At 37.8% G+C, this 21225-nt stretch overlaps 1 protein-coding gene across 1 annotated transcript in view; it reads left to right on the plus strand.

Moving 5' to 3' along the window:
* Nucleotides 1–9213, plus strand: part of LOC140168068 (N-acetylneuraminate lyase-like) — a 37465-nt gene extending 28252 nt beyond the window's left edge. The window contains exons 11-13 of the mRNA XM_072191371.1: nucleotides 1189–1273; nucleotides 3313–3352; nucleotides 4941–9213. Coding sequence (XP_072047472.1) covers nucleotides 1189–1273; nucleotides 3313–3352; nucleotides 4941–5095 — 280 coding nt within the window. The 3' untranslated portion in view covers nucleotides 5096–9213. The remainder of the gene's footprint in view (nucleotides 1–1188; nucleotides 1274–3312; nucleotides 3353–4940) is intronic.
* The last annotated feature ends 12012 nt before the right edge of the window (nucleotides 9214–21225 follow it).

Consider the following 21225-nt stretch of genomic DNA (forward strand, 5'->3'; position numbering starts at 1 on the left):
TGTGATGATTGTCAGCAAATTGCAAGAGTCATATAAAATATTAATGTGTTACGTAATTGTGCTGTTGTTACGTAATATACATAATATATTCTATTGTTAATGTTATAGTAGTTACTCATTAATAAATAGCGCCACCCCTATAATCCTTTTTTTTTTTGCTCTTCACTTTTTCAAACCACCGGAAAAAAAATTGGGTCAACCTTTTCGGGCTGTTGGGAAGGGACGGCAAAATTGATTTCTGTCGGCAAAACATGCTGTATACCCCCCGAATCATATTGGTCTAGCGACGCCCCTGATGATGTTGATGGCAACAATGATGATAGCATTTATGGGGAATAACAATAATTATGATGATGACAATGATGATGATGATGACAATGAGACGACAATGATAATAATAACAACCATGATGGACCATGATAATAGCAACCTATATCAACAATAATGATAAACCCTGTGACAATGATTATAATATGAAGAGGATGACAAGAATGTGGCTGAAAATTGATGTTCATACCAGTGGCGTAGCTGCGGGCCCCCCCTGGCAATGCCTATTTGGGCCCCACCCCTCCCCTAGCGCAGGGCAAAATAATAAATGAGTGAGAGAGATGGAAAAAAGGGGCGGCAAAATTTTTGTTTGGTGGATTTGGGCCCCCGCCCCATACAGGCTTGCCTCCCCCTGGAAAAAATCCCAGCTACGCCACTGGTTCATACATACGCGCTATATAACAGCATGTGTGATTGGTCGATAGGCGGGCATAAACAGAGTTTATGCCTGGCTTTCCAGTCGTAAACAAGCCGTGCTAGAACCGATGCTCGCGAGCTTTTTACGCAAAGCGTGAATGATGTATGTGATGATCGCGCACGTCCAAACACGATGGACTCAGCAAGTAAACGTTTTCTCGCAATTAGTGATGGAAAAACTTTTAAAAGGGATAAGGAACTGGTAGTTTTTAGTCTAAAATGAGGATATTTTTAGTTGTGGAGGAAAATAACAGCACATAGAATGTTGCGTATGTATGAACGAGGTTCATTCATATATTTTCATGACTAAACGTTGTTTAATCGTTTAGTCATGAAAATATATGAATGAACCCCTAAATGGTCAATAAACAATGACCGTTTTCACATTATAAGCCTGCTGAGCTGTTTAATGATCCTATCTTTATTTACTTCCTCTTTTTACAGTACATACAACTATGCTGGCAGAGTGTCCAACAGAATGATCAAATTCTACAATGCAGGTGACATGGAGGGGGCTAAAACAGAACAGGTACTTGAATTAGCATCAAGCCAAAAAAACAAATAGCGTTGTCTCTGATCACCATGCATGTTCATAAAATTGTGCAGACATACATTTTTCCTCATTTGTTCTTCACATTCGTTTTTTTTGAAAACATTGTCCAGGAAAATCATCGAAAAAGTCTGGAGAAATTGAAAAATCATTCAGGAAAAAAACGAAATCACAGCATGCTGCATTTCATTTTCAACCTCTTACAAAACCATAGACAAAGCACCTGGTTTATTTTTACCTCAGACCAAGGCAGTGAGAATCTGTAATTCAAGCTCAAATCATGTTAAAAATGTTTATGCCTGTATTTTACAGTCTGGAGTGCCCATGTCTCTTTTGAGGTAACTTGGGGCCAGACTCCTCTATGAATAATGTTGTTGTTGGGTCCACTAATACTCCTCCCACAAAACGAGTCTGTGCTTCCTTCCCAGCATCAGCTGGTACCCATTTATGTACCTGGTTGGAGAGAGACAATGGAAGTTTAGAGCTTTGTCTAAGGGCACACACCATAAGCACTGCCAGGGTTCGAACCTGCAAACCTCTAATTATGAGTCAGAGTCCGCTAGGCTACCATCCCCCATCTGCTGCTTCCCCCCCCCCCAAATCATGCTCTTGATCATGACTAGATACCTAAGAAGGCAGCTTTTGCTCTAGTAAGAACCATGGCCACTATACCCTATCTACATGTACAAATAAACCAACACATGCAAATATATTTGAAAAATGTTTGAAATTGTTTTTAAATTTCAGTCTAAATCAATAAATGTTGGGCAAAAATTAGCTGATTTTACGTGATTTTAGCAAAACTATAAAAAAATTCTAAATGCTAAATCTGGGTCAGTAGGACCTGTAAAACAGTGTTTTTATTTTTTGTCACCTTGTGGAAAGTAGTTTACAACCCCGCTAATTTTCAAATGTCATATACCATTTTATTTGGTACTAATGTATAGCTATGGGTTTCCTCTATCCATTGATACCAAAATAAGTAAAACATTCCCCACATAATGTCGCTATGACATCATAAGGTGAGGGCGCCCACAAAAATTTGGGAAATTCTGGCTATGTACAAAAGTACATGTACATGTATAGGCAAAATTGATTTTCGGCTAAAAATTCTTCAAAAATGTGATTTTCACTGAATTTTCTCCTAAAAGGAAATGACTATTTTCACCTAACTAACGAGTAAAAAGTCAGTAGCTCTTGGAATAATTTCACATTAGAGCAAAATGAAAATCATTGGGCCTCACCAACCCCCCCCCCCCCATGGTCATCTTTGTGCTGGGGCAAAAATTTTATCACTAAAATGAGCGCAAAGGATGGATCTATGATTAGCTGAGGTCATTTAGGTATAAATGTGTGCGTTTTTTTTAATGACGGATCTCCGTCATAGTTATAGGGTTAATAAATGATTACTCCTTACCTGGACACCTTTGAAATGTTTACACATTTTATACATGCATCTATATTTTTAGGGCTTATGTTATCATCCAAATGGTTGCCTGGTTGTTTCTTTGTTTGTTTCTTTGTATGTTTCTTTGTTTGTTTGGCTGTCCAGGCGGAAGCAAATTCATTAATCCACTCTGCAGCTAAAACGCAATAACCGATCGACTTCATTATTATGTTTTCAGGGTTATTAGGAGTTAAGAAAACCTAATAATGATAATATTGGATGGCTTATTTCGCATGATACCATAACATATCGGATTCATCATACAAATATCGAACTCGCCGTTGGCTCGTCCGATATTTTTATGACTCATCCGATATGTTATGTTATCATGCTCAGCCATCCAATATTATATCAAACTTGGTATGTGGATATGGTGGACTGATGTGCTGTATAGTTTTGTGTCATGGTATTTACAAATTTATGAATATTAATGCGCTTATTTGCATATTGCATATTATTTGTATTCACAAACACCTATGTGTGGGGGCCACCTTAATTACGAACCGCGTAATTCTAGTTAAATTAAATTCTGTTAATTTACATGAGTCTTTCACTTGGTTTCTTGTTTCAGTTTCGCAATCAAGCAGTGGTCAATGTTTTGATGAAATATGGTAAGTCATTGATCTTGAAATATTCCCTCTGCTAAATGATTTGCCTGATAATAATATAAAACCTCACACTATTGTTGGAAATAGCCGATGGGATTATTTTTCATTGTGTTGCTATATAAAATAGTGTATAGTGTTAATGAACTTTGTCTTAAAAGTTTGGCAAATGAATTTTACAAATTAAGTTACATCTATTGAATAATTAATAAATAATAACATTCATTTTAATTAAAATACACACAAATAATATAAACTTGCATTTCTTTTTTTGTTTTTCCATTTTTATTCACCTGTACTTGGGCCTGGTGGAAAGGAAAAAAACATACAGGCATGGTCCACCAGACCCCATCTTAATTACTGTAACCAAGATACATACAAAGATCAGAATATGTATGAGATTTAAATAATACCGCCCCACCATGACAACAGGACCCAACCAATACCTCTGTTAAAAAGAAAGAGCAAATGCTGCGCACTACCAATCCAAGAGTGATGAAAAAGGCAAGCAAAATAAGAAGTGGTAGCCCAGCAAAAGCATGAATACACAAAGGTAACTGTTGGGTCCCCCTGCCATGGGTGGGCAGAATCAGCACTATACAACATGTACTTGTATAATATGAACAAACAAATTATGTTGGTTACATGTACATCAATAAACTAGACCAGGGATTTTCTACACAAAACAAAAATCCCACCCAAACACCCCCTCAACAGTCAACACACCCCTCCCCCAAACACACACACATGCAGACAAGTGACAAAACAAAACACAGAAAACTTTCCCATGTCACAGTGCAAATAAAAATAACACACAATGATCTTTGAAAATTACATCCCATTAAAAACCAAGATCAAAGGAAAATTTCTTAAAATGATTACCCAGTTTTCCTTTGCTTTCTGCAATTTTATATTCTGTGCCAAATTTAACTTTCACCATGTTCTTGTAAGCTTGAAAACTAGGGTTGACATCCTGAAATTTGCATCTATGAATATAATATTTCAAACATAAAACAAGAAAGTTGATGGCATTTTTTATGCGCAGAATCTTCAACATCCAAACCAAACATTTTCTGAAAATTTGAGAATCCAAAACACTCACCGGTTTTACTTTCGATCCAGGCACTCAAGCTATCCCACAAAGAAGTAATTTTTTCACATTCACAAAACAAATGCACCAGAGTCTCATCATTTTTTTTACAAAAACAACAAAATGGAGAATCGGTTCTACCAATCTTATGAAGAAATTTATTAACTCGCATTTCTTATGTTTGTAAATATAGGCCAAAACCTGGAGGTCAACTGCAACAATTTACTTGAAGTTATCCAAATTCAGGTTTCCTATAAAATATTGTTGTAATCCATACACCCCCTAACATGACATTAATTTCCCATGCAGGGGGTGTAGATTTCAAATGGAATCACCCATTCAAGTAACCCCATTCACAATCCCTGTGTGGAAGATTAAGGTCATGTCCTCCATAGGGGTGCATGGGGGCTATGGATTTCAACTGGAATAGCCTAATTTTGTTATAGATTTTCTATATAATTTCCAATGCTGATAATATCTGTCTCTTACGTGTTTATTTTATAGGTGGCAATGTGGGAACCAACAAAGCGATGATGAGGCTGGCACGCCTAGACCTAGGCCCACCTCGTGCGCCAGTACACACACCATCACAAGAGGAACTCAAAAATATGAAGCAGGATTTAGAGAGTATTGGTTTCTTCAAATGGAACAATGAGTGAAAGCGTCAAAGAGCCTGGATAGCCTCATCTTCAAATGCACAGTTCAGGAGTGTAGGAGAGAGGTGCCATATATACACTCATGCTACTTACTTGTTTGTTAAGTACTAAAAGCTACTAAAATCTACACTTTTCACCAAGATCCTTAACACTTGCTGATGTGCGTGTCCTAGGCCTGTTTATTGAGTAAAAAAGATGTACCGGCTAACATCTGGGTTCAGATGCTATGTGGCATGACATGATTCATGCAGCCAATCAGGATCCCATTTATGCAGTACTCACAGTACAGTAGATTGACAAAAAATGTGGAGGAACTCTGATATAAGGTGTAGATATATAGCAGTAGTACTATTAAAAAGTATGTAACTATATGTAGGGTGCATATATTTGCCCATAATGCAAGGAGAGCCTTGAACTGGCAATTCGCCAGCGAAGTGGTTACATAACTCCTTGGCAACTGGATCATGCACCTTTAGACATTTGCAAGTACATGCCATAGACTATGTGTTGCGATCATTTCGATCGTAGTACAGAACTCAAAAGCGTGATCCCGTTGACATAGTGATTGGATTACATGTAACACTTCGCTGGCGAATAGACATGAAAGGAAAAATTACATAACTTCATATGATGTTATATGACTGGTTCAATTCCCATTCATGTATGCTGCCAGATTGAGACTCTATACTTGCTTATGGCGGAACCTTGCAATGGAGGAATATTTATGGACAAAATGACTGGTTCAAAATTGAGTAGAGTATTAAAGTCATGTAGAATATCCTGGGGATATACAGGGATGCTAGATTTCCTACAATTGTAGGATTTCCTACTTTTTGTTAATTCAAATTTCCGCATTTTTATTTATTTGTAGCCCGTTTTGAGACTTTATAGCTCAAATTTGCCCACTTTTTCAGACTTTTCCTGCAAAGTCACATCAGGTCGCTATCATCCCTGGATGTACTAAAGAAAGTGTTCCAACATAAATATTTTTATATAGTTTGTAAGATATTATTTAAGTGCAATAGTCAGTGAAGTTTAATGAGGGTATAATTCCCTAGTAAAAATGTAGTATGTGTGCAAAACAGAGACTGCCTTTTTACTTTGGAATATGGGAGTAGAGACAAATTTGGGGGCGGTGGTTCTTAGTGGGAATGAGTGTACGGGGATGTGCGGCAGATTTTGGTGAATTTTGAGCCATTTATTAGATACGGGGTATATTTTTAGGCATTTTGGTTTATTGATGGCCCTCAATTTCATGAAAATTTGGTAGAAGGAGTGGTCGCAATGGGATTCTTCCTACTAGTTCACAGGTGGACGAAGAATAATTGTGATCGACTGTACTGTTGATGTATTTTATATCTGAGTTTGTAGAACCAAAAATATTGCAGTTACGTGTAAAGGGTCTTGAGATTCTTGAGACATTCATTCATTAAATATAGACATGGTAAGTGGTTCAGGGAGGGATGTGTAGCCACATTAGGCTATTGTAGTTGAAATCCATTTGCCCCTATGGAAGGCATGACCTTAATCTTCCTCACAGGGAGGAGTGTAGAACAAGTGGAGTCACCCATTCAGATAAGTCGCGATCCCATTTGAAATTCGAACTGCGTGGAAGATTAAGATAATCGTGGAAGATTAAGATAATGTTTTCCATAGGGGTGAATGGATTCCAACTGGAATATCCCAGTAAAAAAGAGAAGAAAAAAAGTGAATATCCCAATGCAACTTGTCATTTGTAAAGTTAAGTGCCTTATCCAAGTTGCTAAGTAAACAATAAGTCTTAAACAACAACTAACAATGCTTATGATGTTATAAGCATTCATCTTTGATAGACTGTATAAAACTGATTGTTACCCAACAGTTTCCAGTCATTATGTAATGTTCAAGACCTGTGTGCGGTCACCCTCATAAACAAGGCGTAACACCTGATCGTTACCCCTATTTCCTGTGCTTTCAAAGAAAATTTTAACCACTATTTTGCACAAAAACAAGGAAAATTTGTTATGTCATACAGGTATAAATTATCATTATTTAATACAATGATGCACTTGGAAGAAGCGATAACACAGCTGATGGGTAACAATCATTTTGATACAGCTAAATGTTATACATTTACTTGTAATTTAGTTTTGTCTTTGTAGTAGTTGGTATGTGTGTTAACTATGCTGCACTTTCTTTTCTATTGTACAGTACACATTGCACTTGCTTGCCAAATTTATTTTTTTCAAAATTTTTATGATGAAACGTTATACTTGTGTTCCCATCCGAACCAATAGTATGTCCACTCGGCTTGACTGTTTAAACAAATAAACAAACAAGCAAAAATGTTACATATTGTTTTGATCACTCCATTCTGATGAATATAGCCTCCAAATGTATAAACCATCCATACATTATTTCACTACAGAGGACATGGTCATGGTGTAATACTCATGAAGCCAATTTTGCTATGGTCACCACTCTCACTCTGCAAATATAGCGAAGGCACTTACATAGGGACTGTTTATAGTAGATTGTTATTTGGTATTACGCAAAAATCAAATCAAAGAAATGAAGCTCAGACAAACTGGCATTATAATAAAGGAGAGAAAAAATCAGAACCATTCGGATTCGAACCAGCGCGCACCCACAATTACATGTCGTTGAGTTCACCACCACCACACGCCACAACAGCTAATGGCGGATCTGCCGGCGAATTGAACATGTAATGATTTTATTCTCTCGAAAATGTCTCACGGCCAATGTAAATTTATTATAAATAGAGAGGGCGGCCTATCTGCTGTGTCCTAGCAGGACATCAGTCAATATGAGACATTAAATATTAAATGCAGGATCCAGAGTCCGAGGATCCAGTTTGTCTGAGCTTCATTTCTTTAAAAATCAAATCAATCAGAAAATGTAATATAAAGGGCTATTCCAGTTGAAATCCACACTACCCCTGTGGAAGATTTTGGAAATATCTTCCACAGGGGGAGCATGTTTTTCACATATGATTGGTCAGAATTAATCATTTTGAAACCCATACTCCCTCTGTATTGTAGCTTTACCTATATCTTTCACAACTGGAGTGAGTATTTCAAATGGAAGTTATCCAATTGTCTATTCTATTCAAAATTCATACTCCCTCTCTGGGAGACTTAAAGTGAAAGCCCCACTTTTGGTGCAAGTTCCTTGGGTCAAGGTTAAAATTTATCCATGTAAATTCTGTTCTGTCTGTCATCAAAATAACATGTGTATTGTCAGTTCTTCAGTGGAGAACTGGCCAGACGGGGCTACCTGTTTAAGCTAAATCTTCCACCGGGGTAGTGTGGATTTGAACTGGAATAGCCCAAATAAGGTTTATTATAATTATACATCTCAATAAAGTTTATATAATATTTAATACAAAAAAATATATAAAACCTTTTATAAAAGATATCCATCTCAAACTAAGTTATGATGTTTTTTTGTAGTTTCTTATTTATTTTGTTGGTATAGTTAATATATATTTTGGTCAAATACACTGGATGTAAAATGTAAAGCTATAAAAAAAACATTGTCATAAATGTCATTTTACTAAATTATTTTGTTAAGTTTATATTTTTGTTCCCTCAAAGGAAACTTCATTAGCCTCTGTCTGATATTATTTAAAAAACTAAAGGTGATGTGGTGTTGTTACTAGTACATGCATGGTAAACCACATAAAACTTTGTCACAACATTGTTACAAAGATGCTGTAACATTTTATGACGTTGTGTGTTACCAGGAATGTATTATGTTTGAGAAACACCCAGTATTATTATGTAGTAAATATGTAGTTCGAAATGTTTTTATATTCTGTATTTATATTTTACCCCAAGATGGTTTACAAAGGAAACATTGCATTGTGTGTGTCAGTGCAAGAACATCATATCTGTATTTGTTTCATTGAGCATTGAGTAGTATTTTTGTTTCAATTTGTTCACTTAATTATTGTTTTTTAACTTTTAAAGAGCCATTGAATGATTGCAGCAAAAGTGTAAAAAATTATTTATAAATTCCTTAAAAGTGAAGGAAAAGTCATTCAAATTGCCATTTGACATTTTTGAAATGACAAATGGCAAAAAACAAAGAAAACAGCAGTAGTGACGAAATTGAAGCCCCATTCATTGGCGTACGCAGGGGGGGGGGGTGTTACGGGTGTGAAACACCCCCTTGGATTTGTCCAGAAAATAAAATGGGGAAAAGAAAAGGCAAAGAAAGAGAGGGGAGAGAGAGGGATCGAGAGAGAGAGGGAGAAAGAGAGAAGGGGGGAGATGAGCAAGGCATAGGGGATATCACAATAATATCATAAGCCTATAGATGACTTAACAACCCCCACACAAATTATCTCACCCCTATACCCGGTACGGTATTGACGGTATTGACCGGCAACATACGTAAATTATGTGTTTATTGTTGATACATGTCAATACCCCACCCCCATCATCACACCCCTGGCAACGTACATACACGTTTTAATTGCCATGGATATACATGTTTACACCCCCCTTCCCCCCACACCCCTATCCCAGCAATGACTTAAAAGTTTTAATTGTCAACCCCATCATCACACTTACAAAACTGCATCTCTTACACCGCATTGCGCCATGTTATCAGCTGAAAACCATTTGGTGCAAGTACGCAAGCTTATGTACTTCAGATGATTTTTACTTTGTAGGCCTAATCTAAATCTAATCGCTTTTCAAAAGAATATGTTAAAATAAAGCATATTTAGACAGTATTTTGAATTGAAATAAAAATTATGCACCAAATGGCTTCAATTGGATCTTCATTTTGCAAAATTACTGAGGAAACGAAAGGCTTCATAGACCATCATTTCACAAGTTTTTGGCTTTTTGAAACTAAAATTTAACACACTAATAAGGCCAAAATGGTCCACCAAATCGCTTCAATTAGGTCTTCATTTTGCAAAAGTTTCTTACTTCTGAGGGGTCACATCCCCCTCAGACCCCCCCCCCCCTGCATAGTGGATAAACAAGTGGCCATTTTTGCTTTCGACATTTACCAATTTGTGTTTAACACAATTTATAGGCCTACAACTAAAGGGAAAACTTGTTCACAAAAGGCTTCATGGACCATCATGCGTCATTTCTCACATTTTCGGCTTTTTCAGACTAAAATTTTACACACTAGTAATAGTGCCAAAATGGTCCACCAAATCGCTTCAATTATGTCTTCATTTTGCAAAAGTTTCGTACTTCTGAGGGGGGCATATCCCCCCTCAGACACCCCCCTGCATATTGGATAAACAAGTGCTTCTGCTTTCGATGTTTACCAATTTGTGTTTAACACAATTGATAGGCCTACCATTAAAGGGAAAACTTGTTCACGAAAGGCTTCATGGACCGTCATTTCACACATTTTCAGACTAAAATTTTACACGCTAATAGTGCCAAAATGGTCCACCAAATCGCTTCAATTAGGTTTTCATTAGGTTTGCAAAAGTTTCTTACTTCTGAGGGGGCCAGACACCCCCCTGGCGTCACGCAGGCCGCGACGCGATGTCCACTATGCGGACATTTTTTAATTTTTCTTTATCATCACACCCCCCTTGAAAAATTCCTGCGTACGCTACTGGCCCCATTCAAATACATCTAGCTAATTTAGATACTGTCAGTATCTAAATTACAAATTTTGTCTTAAATACACAGCTTTCGGCTGAACCACGCGCAGGCTATTTTAGCACATCTATGACAATGACAAAGGTACCAAAATCTGAATTTTGATGATTTTTACAATCTTCCGGATGAGCAAATCACTGAATGGCCCTTTAATTAAAAAAATTGATTGCTTCTAACTCGGTTTTGTCCAAAATGTCACTTATGCCATTCTTGCACTGGCCTGCCAATGTATTTTCTTTAGGGTAACAGCAATTAACATGATAATTTTTGTCTCGCCTGATAAGGCAGGAGACTATATAATCACTTTTCCGTATGTATGTGTGTATGTGCGTATGTGTGTATGTGTGTGTGTATGTGACAAATTTGGTTAAAGTTTTGGTTAAAGTTTGCTTTCCGCCTATTTTCTCGGAGACTATGAGTCGCACGTTCCTCAAACTTGGTGGGTGGGTACATCTTGACCCGAGACAGAACCGGTTCGTATTGGTTAGTGGGTCAAGGTCACTGAGGTCATCTAGGGGTCATCTGAGGTCAAATTAGTAAAAACTGTCGTATGGCCATGAAACTTGGTGGGTCCAGTCAACATTTAAAGCCAAATTTTTGGAAGGTCATTTCAAGGTCACCAGAGGTCATCTGAGGTCAAATTAGTAAAACTGTCGTATGGGCATGAAACTTGGTGGGTCCAGTCAACATTTAAAGCCAAATTTTTGGAAGGTCATTTCAAGGTCACCAGAGGTCATCTGAGGTCAAATTAGTACAAACTGTCGTATGGGCATGAAACTTGGTGGGTACAGTCAACATTTAAAGCCAAATTTTGGAAGGTCATTTCAGGGGCACCAGGGGTCATCTGAGGTCAAATTAGTAAAAAGTGTTGGATGGGAATGAAACTTGGTGGGTACAGTCAACATTTGAAGCCAAATTTTGGAAGGTCATTTTGAGGTCACCAGGGGTCATCTGAGGTCAAATTAGTAAAACTGTCGGCTGGGCATGAAACTTGCTGGGTCCAGTCAACATTTAAAGCCAAATTTTTGGAAGGTCATTTCGAGGTCACCAGGGGTCATTTGAGGTCGAATTAGTAAAAACAGTCGTATGGGCATGAAACTTGGTGGGTACAGTCAACATTTTAAGCCAAATTTTTGGAAGGTCATTTCGAGGTCACCAGGGTCCATCTGAGGTCAAATTAGTAACAACTGTCGGATGGGCATGAAACTTGGTGGGTACCGTCAACATTTAAAGCCAAATTTTTGGAAGGTCATTTCGAGGTCATCTGAGGTCAAATTAGTAAAAACTGTCGGATGGGCATGACACTTGGTGGGTGCAGTCAACATTTGAAGCCAAATTTTTGGAAGTTCATTTCGGGGTCACCAGGGGTCATCTGAGGTCAAATTAGTAGAAACTGTCGCATGGGCATGAAACTTGGTGGGTACAGTCAACATTTGAAGCCAAATCGTTGGAAGGTCATTTCAGGGTCACCAGGGGTCATCTGCGGTCAACTTAGTAAAAACTGTCGGATAGGCATGAAACTTGGTGGGTCCAGTCAACATTTAGAGCCAAATTCATCAGCCAGATAATCGTGCCCAGCCGATAACCGCCAAATTCATTTACCGCTACCAAAAGTAATTGAAAAAGCAGGCGGTCGCAAAAGCAGGCGAGACTCGTGGTTCGAGAACCGCCTTGTTAGATTCAAGTGACCATAGTGGATTGCTGTAAAGCAACCACAGCTTGATAGTACTATAATCATCACTGAAAGACACGAGAGATGTGAAATTATATTTCATATAAAACGTTTTGAAAATGTTTTGCTTTGGCCTTTTTGAAAAAAAAAGTCTATGTAGTTACATGGCCTATATTATATAATCGGACATTTAATGTCATTAAACTGTTTTGACCAAAACTAAAATGTGTTTATAGCAAGTTTTAAAAACATTTTTGTGTTTGCTGGGTGGTTGAATGTCTTACGGCGTGTTCCCACTACAACCAATGCAGTAGTAAATTTTCCGCTGGTCATCTTCTGCAGCAGCTGAAATCAACTGCTCTGTGCCAGAAGTGGTTAAGTGCATATAGCTGCCATGTGTAGATGAGTACAATATGTACTGTGTGGATATTGTCAAATGTTCACAGGGCAGCTATTGCACTTACCTACTTCTGGCACTAACCAGCTGTTGCTGCAGTATCTTCTGCTGCAGAATACATAGAGAAGAAGAATAAAGCTTTGTAATTATTTTATCAGTATATCACAGCTGAGAACTGAAACATACAGCAGAAAAATGTGCAGGAAAATGTCAGACTATAGTGGGAATTCCAATTGAATGAACGCAGCTTTCAATAGCGTGACAAATTTTTGCGTACACTGCGCGATGTACCCAGCGTGTGCAACTGTGCGTGAGTAACGCGGAAGTGAATCCAACCATGCCAACGCACTCGTGACTGGATAGCATTGTATCCAAGGTCGTGCATTGTAGTTTGAAATACGCAATATACGATCGCGGTTGGATCGAGTGCAGCTGTTAAAAGCTGCGTTCATTCAATTGGATTTCTTACTATAACTGGTCTTTTTATAACTATCTTGTTGCGGGGGAATAAAAAAGTGTCTCTTGCTGAATATTTAGCTTTAAATTTACCAGTACACTGTAAAAAGTACTTGATGTATAGAAAATAGACCTTTTTAATATAAAATAAAGTTACGGTTTACTAACTATATGCATTTTATCAGAATATTACAGCCGAAAACTGAAACATGCAAGGGACCACCGAGTTGCAGCAGAAAAATGCACAGGAAAATGTCAGAATAATAGGCCTTTTCATAATTGTGAGCCGCCACATCAAAACATACCTCTTGGGGGCTTTTTTCAAAAGTGAGATTTCAACCTTATCAGAAAGTGTTAAAATCAAGCTTTAAAATGATACCTCATTACTGAATGTTTGCCTTACACATCACAGGATGTGATAAAAGACAAGGTCCAAATTTTCTTTTATTTCCTTTATAATTTCATAGACATTTTACTTCATATTTTGAAACTATAAAAGCCCCGAAGAGGTATGTTTTGATGTGACGGCTCACAATTTTCTTGTTGTGGGGAATAAAAAAAGTATCTTTTGCTGAATATTTAGCTTTAAATTTACCAGTACACTGTAAAAAGTACTTGATGTATAGAAAATAGACCTTTTTAATATAAAATAAAGTTATGGTTTACTAACTATATGCATTGCAATGCAAATTAAATACCGTAAATGTTCGCCTAATGGTGCACATGGGCTCCTTTGCCTTGGGGTAAATTTCATGTACAAATAGAGAGCTCCATCCTCTGAAAATCCCAACAAGAATTAAAGGTACATGCCCTTATTTGCTGGTGATTGTTATGGGAGTGCACTTTTAGATTGTGCCTAAAATTCCAGTTGCGGCCGGGCAGGATTGTTTCGCTTGCCGGGATCGTGGTGGTTGGAGAAAGCTTGTAGTCGCTGCTCGCAGCCGACTGATGATGATGAAAATTCCAGTTATGTCAAGGGAGCCCATAGCGCCATTAGGTGAACGTTTATATGTAGTACAATTTATAATCTTGTATATTGTATATAAAAATATTTTAACTCAAACAACTTGTAATCATATAGTGCTGTTTAACTTGAAAGAGGCAAGCAAGTATGTTTCAATCAGTCTTTAGTTTCAGTGACATAGCCAGCTTTCAAAGATGGGGTGAGGAGGGGGGAATCCGGCATAAAATTGGAAATGCACCAACAGCCTAAAGATTTTGACACTTTTAAAAGGATGACCTCCGCTCTTAGAATTACTTAAGGGGTACTACACCCCTGCCCAATTTTGAGCCTATTTTTGCATTTTTTCTCAAAAATTATAGAGCATTGGTGACAGGTAAGATATGTATATTATAAGGGAAAGGACTACAACTACTGCACTGGAAATTTTATTTCAGCACAGACAACAGTTGTGGAGTTACAGTCAAAAATGAGGGAAAATCAATATTTGATCAATAAATCAATAACTACTTGCCTTGAGTTGCTGAATTTTTAGTGCAGTAACCTATTTTACTGCCACTTTCTGACCTGAAATCAAAATTTATAGTATTTAAATTTGATAAGAATCAGAGGCATAGCAAGCGGGGAGAAAGGGTGGACGATGTCTATAGGCCCCGAGGGTTCAGGGGCCCCGAACACAAAAGCGAAAATTAAGTAAGGGCTGATAATGGAGAACAGAGCCGGATTTACCATTGGGCCAGATGGGCCCGGCTCCAGGGCCCTTTGGGGGCCCCAAAATTGCCCTATGCATCTTTCTTTTAACCCCAATATCTGTTTTTTGGTCAAAATACGGCAAAATTTTCCATGCTTCGCATGCATTCAAATAGCAAAATTCATGTTGATCTGGGGCTAAAATAGTCTGAAATGTCCTAGTAACATCGGAACAAAATATGTTAGTCCCCCTCTATACGTAAACCAAAACTTGACCATGCATGCATGTTGACCACTGCATGCCTTCCTCAGCACGTGAGTTCGGAGCTTCCAAATTTTGGCCTGGCCCAAGGCCCCCATAAGGTAAATCCCGCCCTGGTTAAAAAGCGGCCCGTGCACTGCTCCTTGTCCATGGGCCCTGGTGCTCTTACTACGCCCCTGATAAGAATTCAAGTAGTTGATGTTTGTGTGTGATATGGATAAAGTTGGTGTACTTGTTTGAAATGTACTTGTTTCCCTTTTTAAAGTCTATTTATCTGGCTGAAATTTTAGCTTTGTAAAAATTGGGCTATTCCAGTTGAAACCCATACACCCCCTGTGAAAGACATGACCTTAATCTTACACACAGGGGGTGTAAATTTCAAAATGGAGTCACATGTCAGGTAATCCCATTTGAAATTCACACTCCCTGTGTGGAAGATCAAGATCATGTCTTCCATAGGGGGTGTATGTATTTCAATTGAATACTGTAAAAGGGGAAATTTTCACGGGGGTTTAATTTTTATGAATTCTGCGATTGGAGCTCCAACTGTGAAAATAACATGTTGCGAATATATGCAACAATGTGTTACAAGTATAGGACAGAACTTGGCAATCGCGAAAATAACTATCATAAAAATGTTTCTCTTACTCTAAAATCATGAAAATAACTGCTCATGAAAATATCCCCTTTACAGTAGCCCAATACACTTTATTGTAATTTTAGATGTGGGAGAAGTTTTTGAATCAATATAATTTAATTAAAAAAATATACAAACATTTGAAATTGTTAATAAATGATATGCTACATGGGATTGATGTAGCTATAGTCTTAAAACAGTGTGTAGCAAATGATGTTGTGTTTTATTGTCTCTATCAAACCTGTAGAAGTAACATCCCACATGCACTCAGGGTTCGCAGGTTTTTGCCGCAAGGTGGAAAAAAGCGCGGTTTTAACCGCTTGGCAAAAACAGTTTTTGCCGGCAAAATGGCGAAAACTAAAAAAGTGATTTATAGTCCAGTTTTTTCATTTCCAAACAAATTATAAAGTTACAAAAGTAATTTGCTGAGTGCAACAAGTCATATTTTGTAATTATAAGTAGCATATTAAGAAATTAAAGGCATGCGTTTCCATTGCTGAAATGCATTTAACCGAAATGTGGCACAAACATGTATCAAATTCAAATTTTTTTTTCATTTTAAGGACTTGTTGAGACAAAAAAATAAGTCAAATGATTCATTAAAGGTTTTTTGGGTTACTGTTTATGAGCTTTCTGTGTTGCTTTTTAATATTTGAGTGACTATATGTGATATATATTGCCAGTTTTTGCCAATTTGCCGGCAAAAATCCGAACCCTGCGCCAAATGTTTTGCAAAGGTATGATTTTACTGGCCCAATTTTGTCCCTATTGACCCAAAATTCCCATAATAATCAAATATTTATATAAATTCTGATTATTCTAGGGGGGGGGGCACATTACAAATATTTGGTATGTATGCTCACCCAGAATTGTGAGGTGGTGGGTCTTTGGGAGGTGACATTGTACCGGTAAAAAGGAGTGTTTTGAGCTGCAAACGGGTAATAGCAGGTGGATTGGAGCTGCAAATGGTCAATATCAAGGGTCTTCTTTTTGGTTGAAAATCGGCTGTAAAAAGCAAGAAATGCAAGGAACGAGCTGGAACTTTAAAATTATGGGTCATTCGGAGCTCCCATTTTTGGCCCTCGCACATGTGGGGCTCATGTTATCATCCAAATGTTTGCCTATAGTTGTTTGTTTAGCTGGCTGTTCGGGCAGAAGCAAATTCATTAATTCACTGTGTAGCTCCAATTCAATAAGCGATTAACTTCATTATGTCTTCAGAATCTTGCATCATGCCTTTGTACATAACCTAGCTGTCCGATAAATTGTGTATCCGTCGGTCGCCTGGAGCTACAGGTTTTTTTTTCATATCTGTAACCTCTTCATAGAGTGCATAGTTCATATACTTTATGTGCAAATTTTTTTTTGAAAATTGTGACATGCCATGACCAAAAATCACATTTTTCACCAAAAAAACATCTTTTTGACCAAAAATCACATTTTGACCAAAAATCACATCTTTGATCAAAAATCATGTTTTTCCCAAAAGTTGTATTTTCTGCTAAAAATCAAAAAAAAAATTCTGAAAACATAATAATTGGATGGATACTTTCGCATGATACCTGTTTTTTTAGAGTTTTCAAATCTCGTGTGATAATTGAAAACTCTAGCTCGACCGATAAATTCATTGCATTTTGCTTATTTTGTAATTACAAACCTTCGTTTTTTACACAAATTTGTGTGGGGACCACCTTAATTACGAACCGTATAATTTTAGTTTTTAAAATGTTTTTCAGGCAGGCCTAAATGTTATCTAATCTGGGGTGAATGGGGACATCCTTACCACAATCCCCCCCCCCCCCCATGTTGACGCCTGTATGTGGGTTTCTGACCAAATTAACCTCATATTTGGCCATTTCAGCCCCAAAAGCCCGAATTTATTCTACTTTTGCACAATATTTCACCAGTTTAGCTTTTGTACCCTCCCCTTATTCTGTCGCCAAAAGGTGCCAGACATTTTTTCCAACCCCATCCCCCCAATGTCAAAAAGAAATCTACGCCACTGATCACCCTTACCCCCACTACACCTTATCCTGTCACGTCCACGTACCCTACCCTGCCCCACCCTTAATTACCCCACCACACCCTACCATTCCGTCCTACTATCCTGCCCTGCACCCTACCCCACCACTCTACCCTGCTCCCTTCCACCACACCCTGGGAGTAGGCCTACACTCTAAATTAATATTGTAGATCCTGTTAAATATATGAGACGATAGATGCACTCCAGCAGCTGAAAACAATAGGCCTACCTTTATTCTCTAAGTCTTAAAGATTTGATTTTAAATGAATCTAATACCGGTATTTGATTGGTCCCTCATCACAATCCTACATTTTCCACCCCCTAAAAATGAAAAATCCATACAGAATTAGATTCTGTGATAGGCCTATATATCTTTTTTTAAACGGTCATATTTCCAAACAGCAATATTTTTTTAGTCATAGGCCTATTTGGTGTCAATTTGTTAAGAAATAGGCCTAAGTACCGTAATTATATTTGGAACTAAGAAATAATAGTCTCTCAAGGTCCAATTTCCTCGAAATTGACGCAATAATTGGGATTTTTGACCAAAAATGAGCATTTGTACAATTTTATTCAGAAAAAAAAATCGATCTTTGTGAACAAGGATGTAGGCCTAGGGCATATTCTTGGTTAATTTTGGGTCAAATGTCACAAAAAATAACAACTTGCCCATAGGCCTATACAGCGAAGATCAATTATTTTTATTTTTTTCTTCATGGAATATAGGCCTAGCCGCCTAGGCCTAGGGCCTACTCTGACCACTAAGTTGGCCCAAATGCGAGGTAGGCCTAAGTTTGGTCAGGCTATTTTTAACCCCTGGGCACCCTTAAAAATCTCTAGGCCTATTTAAGTTCTAGGTGGAGAGGGGAACCCTAAATCAGTTCGGCCTAATTAGAAATATAGGCCTAGGCCTAATTGGTTTTGTTGGGAAGCAGTGGTTTAAAAACTGTACGGTACCAATTTGTGGTAGGCCTACCGGTATTCATTTTTGAGTAAAAACTAAAATCCAAAATCCAAAATTGCAATTGCTCTGTCAAAAATATTATTAAAAACGTGGAGGCCCCTAATATTTTGTTATTTTTCAAGTTACTTTGTTTCTTCATGAAAAGACATGTTTTAAAATAATTTTTTTTTAAAATAGGGCCTAACAAAACGAGGGTTTTGTAACCCCCCTATTTAAAAAAAAAAAAAAAATTTAAAACATGTCTTTTCATGAAGAAACAAAGTAACTTGAAAAATAACAAAAAATATTCGAAAATCTCCATTTAGAAAAAAGTGAGACCAGAAACGTGTAATTTATTTTACTTGGCCTAATTCCCTGCCTTTTAAAAGTTACAAAGTATTGATTGAGCAAATAAGAAAAATAAGAAAAATAGTTTAAAATCTCCAAAAATCGGCGGAGACAATAACATGGGAATATTTATTTTACTTGGACTTATTCCCTGCCTTACAACAATTTTAGAAACAAAGTAACTTGAGCAAATAAGAAAAATATTTGAAAATCTCCAAAAATCGGTGAGAACGGAGACAATATACATGTTATTTATTTTACTTGGCCTTTATTCCCTGTTGCCACGGTCTCGTTAACCAATTAGAGCCTTGCTTTTGTGTGCGCCTTGTTACGCGGTACGCGTACGCCGACACGAATCGAATGTTTTGAAAAAAAAGCAAAAATCGTCACGCATTTCTTGATAACATTTCATCAAGATTAGACGTGTTTCCCGGTGGGTCCCCGGCGCATTTCTTGCATGCTTGACGGTGAAATTATGATTACAAAAATACAGTGAAGTCCGGGTTGTGTAGATTTAGGGTGAGAATCAGGATGGTCCGTTCGATTCATGGATTGCATTTATTTGAAGTCGTGGTCTTGTACTTTTTAGCTAGCCTACTGCTTGCTTGTTCAAGAAATGTCCGTATAAAGGAGGCATGGAGGTGAGTAATTTTCAGTTTTAAGTTCAAGTGAAATTGATTTAGGGATTCAATCATGTTTCACCGTTGTTCATCACCGTTTAACAACGATGCGACCGCGTCGTCTGCGTGGTTTACTTCGCGAGTGCAGCTTTAGCTGCCCGAGCGAAGTAAACCACGCAGACGCGCCGGACGCGAGTTGTTAAACGGTGATGAACAACGGTGAAACATGATTGAATCCTTTCAACAACGAAAAGAAGCTAAGGATCGTATAATTCACGATTATTTCACGGGGAAATGTCAGTTAATCATTGTCACTAAGCCTTACAAAAACTTCGATGATTTCTCTGTTAATATCATCAATAAAACTACAGAATAAAACGGCAAAATTTAGCCGCTATCTGAAAATACTGAATTCAACTTGTAAGCTTGCATACGCACAAAGGTTCCAAGCATGACGAATTTTACGCGCTCTCGCGTAACGCGTGATCTCGCTCTCGTTCGCGTATACGCTACAGTAAAAGTGTGGATTCATCACGGTTTAACAACGGTTGGCTCCTGTACAAAGGTATAGGAGGAGTTGTTGAATGATTGATGATTGATTGATTTTATTTGGTTCCATACAAATTGTGAAATGCTAATTAAAACATGAAAAATGTAACCTTGTCCTCCTTGTAAGCGAGACCATGACCATGTACATAACAAACTGACTTCAAAGGCCCACTTTATTTAACCGCGACTTTGCACATGACCCCCCAACGTATGCGACAACCAGAGATGGTGATTGTACATGACAAGACAGATACAGATACAGCTATAATATTTACAGTAAATTCTTGGCCAAACTGGAACACTATAAACGCTTAGTGGCTCCGCGATAAACACACGCCGAATATAGCGCGGTACAGAAGAAAGCATACACGCGTCTTACATTGCGTACACGCTTAGTATGTTACATGGACGCAACACGCATGTTCCAGTTTGGCCATGAAATTACTGAAAATATTATAGATACAGATACAATTATAGCTAAAACATTACGCAGTGCATTCATACTCTCATGATCAAGAAAATATTAATTAGAAAAATTATTTAATTTGTGTACATCGTGGAACATACAGTCATACTCTTTGCGCGGCTGATGTGCGTCGTAACTGACGTAAGCTGTTGTGCGCAGATAACATCGCTAATATGGATGCGCAGAGTAGCGTTGTACGCTCTTGTTTTAGCATGATTAGTCGCGGCGTAACAAGCGTACTTGAACATGTGAATGTTCCACGATGTACAAGAATTTAATCATTATTCTATTTGCCCTTCGGTTCGCCCTTGTTGATTATTATAATATTTACAGTAATTTCTTGGCCAAACTGGAACACTATAAACGCTAGTGGCTCCGCGATAAACACACGCGAATATAGCGTGGTACAGAAGAAAGTGTACGCGCCTTACATTGCGTACACGCTTAGTACGCTACATGGACGCAAC

This window comes from Amphiura filiformis, chromosome 13 (genome assembly GCF_039555335.1).
Source record: "Amphiura filiformis chromosome 13, Afil_fr2py, whole genome shotgun sequence".
Lineage (NCBI taxonomy): Eukaryota > Metazoa > Echinodermata > Ophiuroidea > Amphilepidida > Amphiuridae > Amphiura > Amphiura filiformis.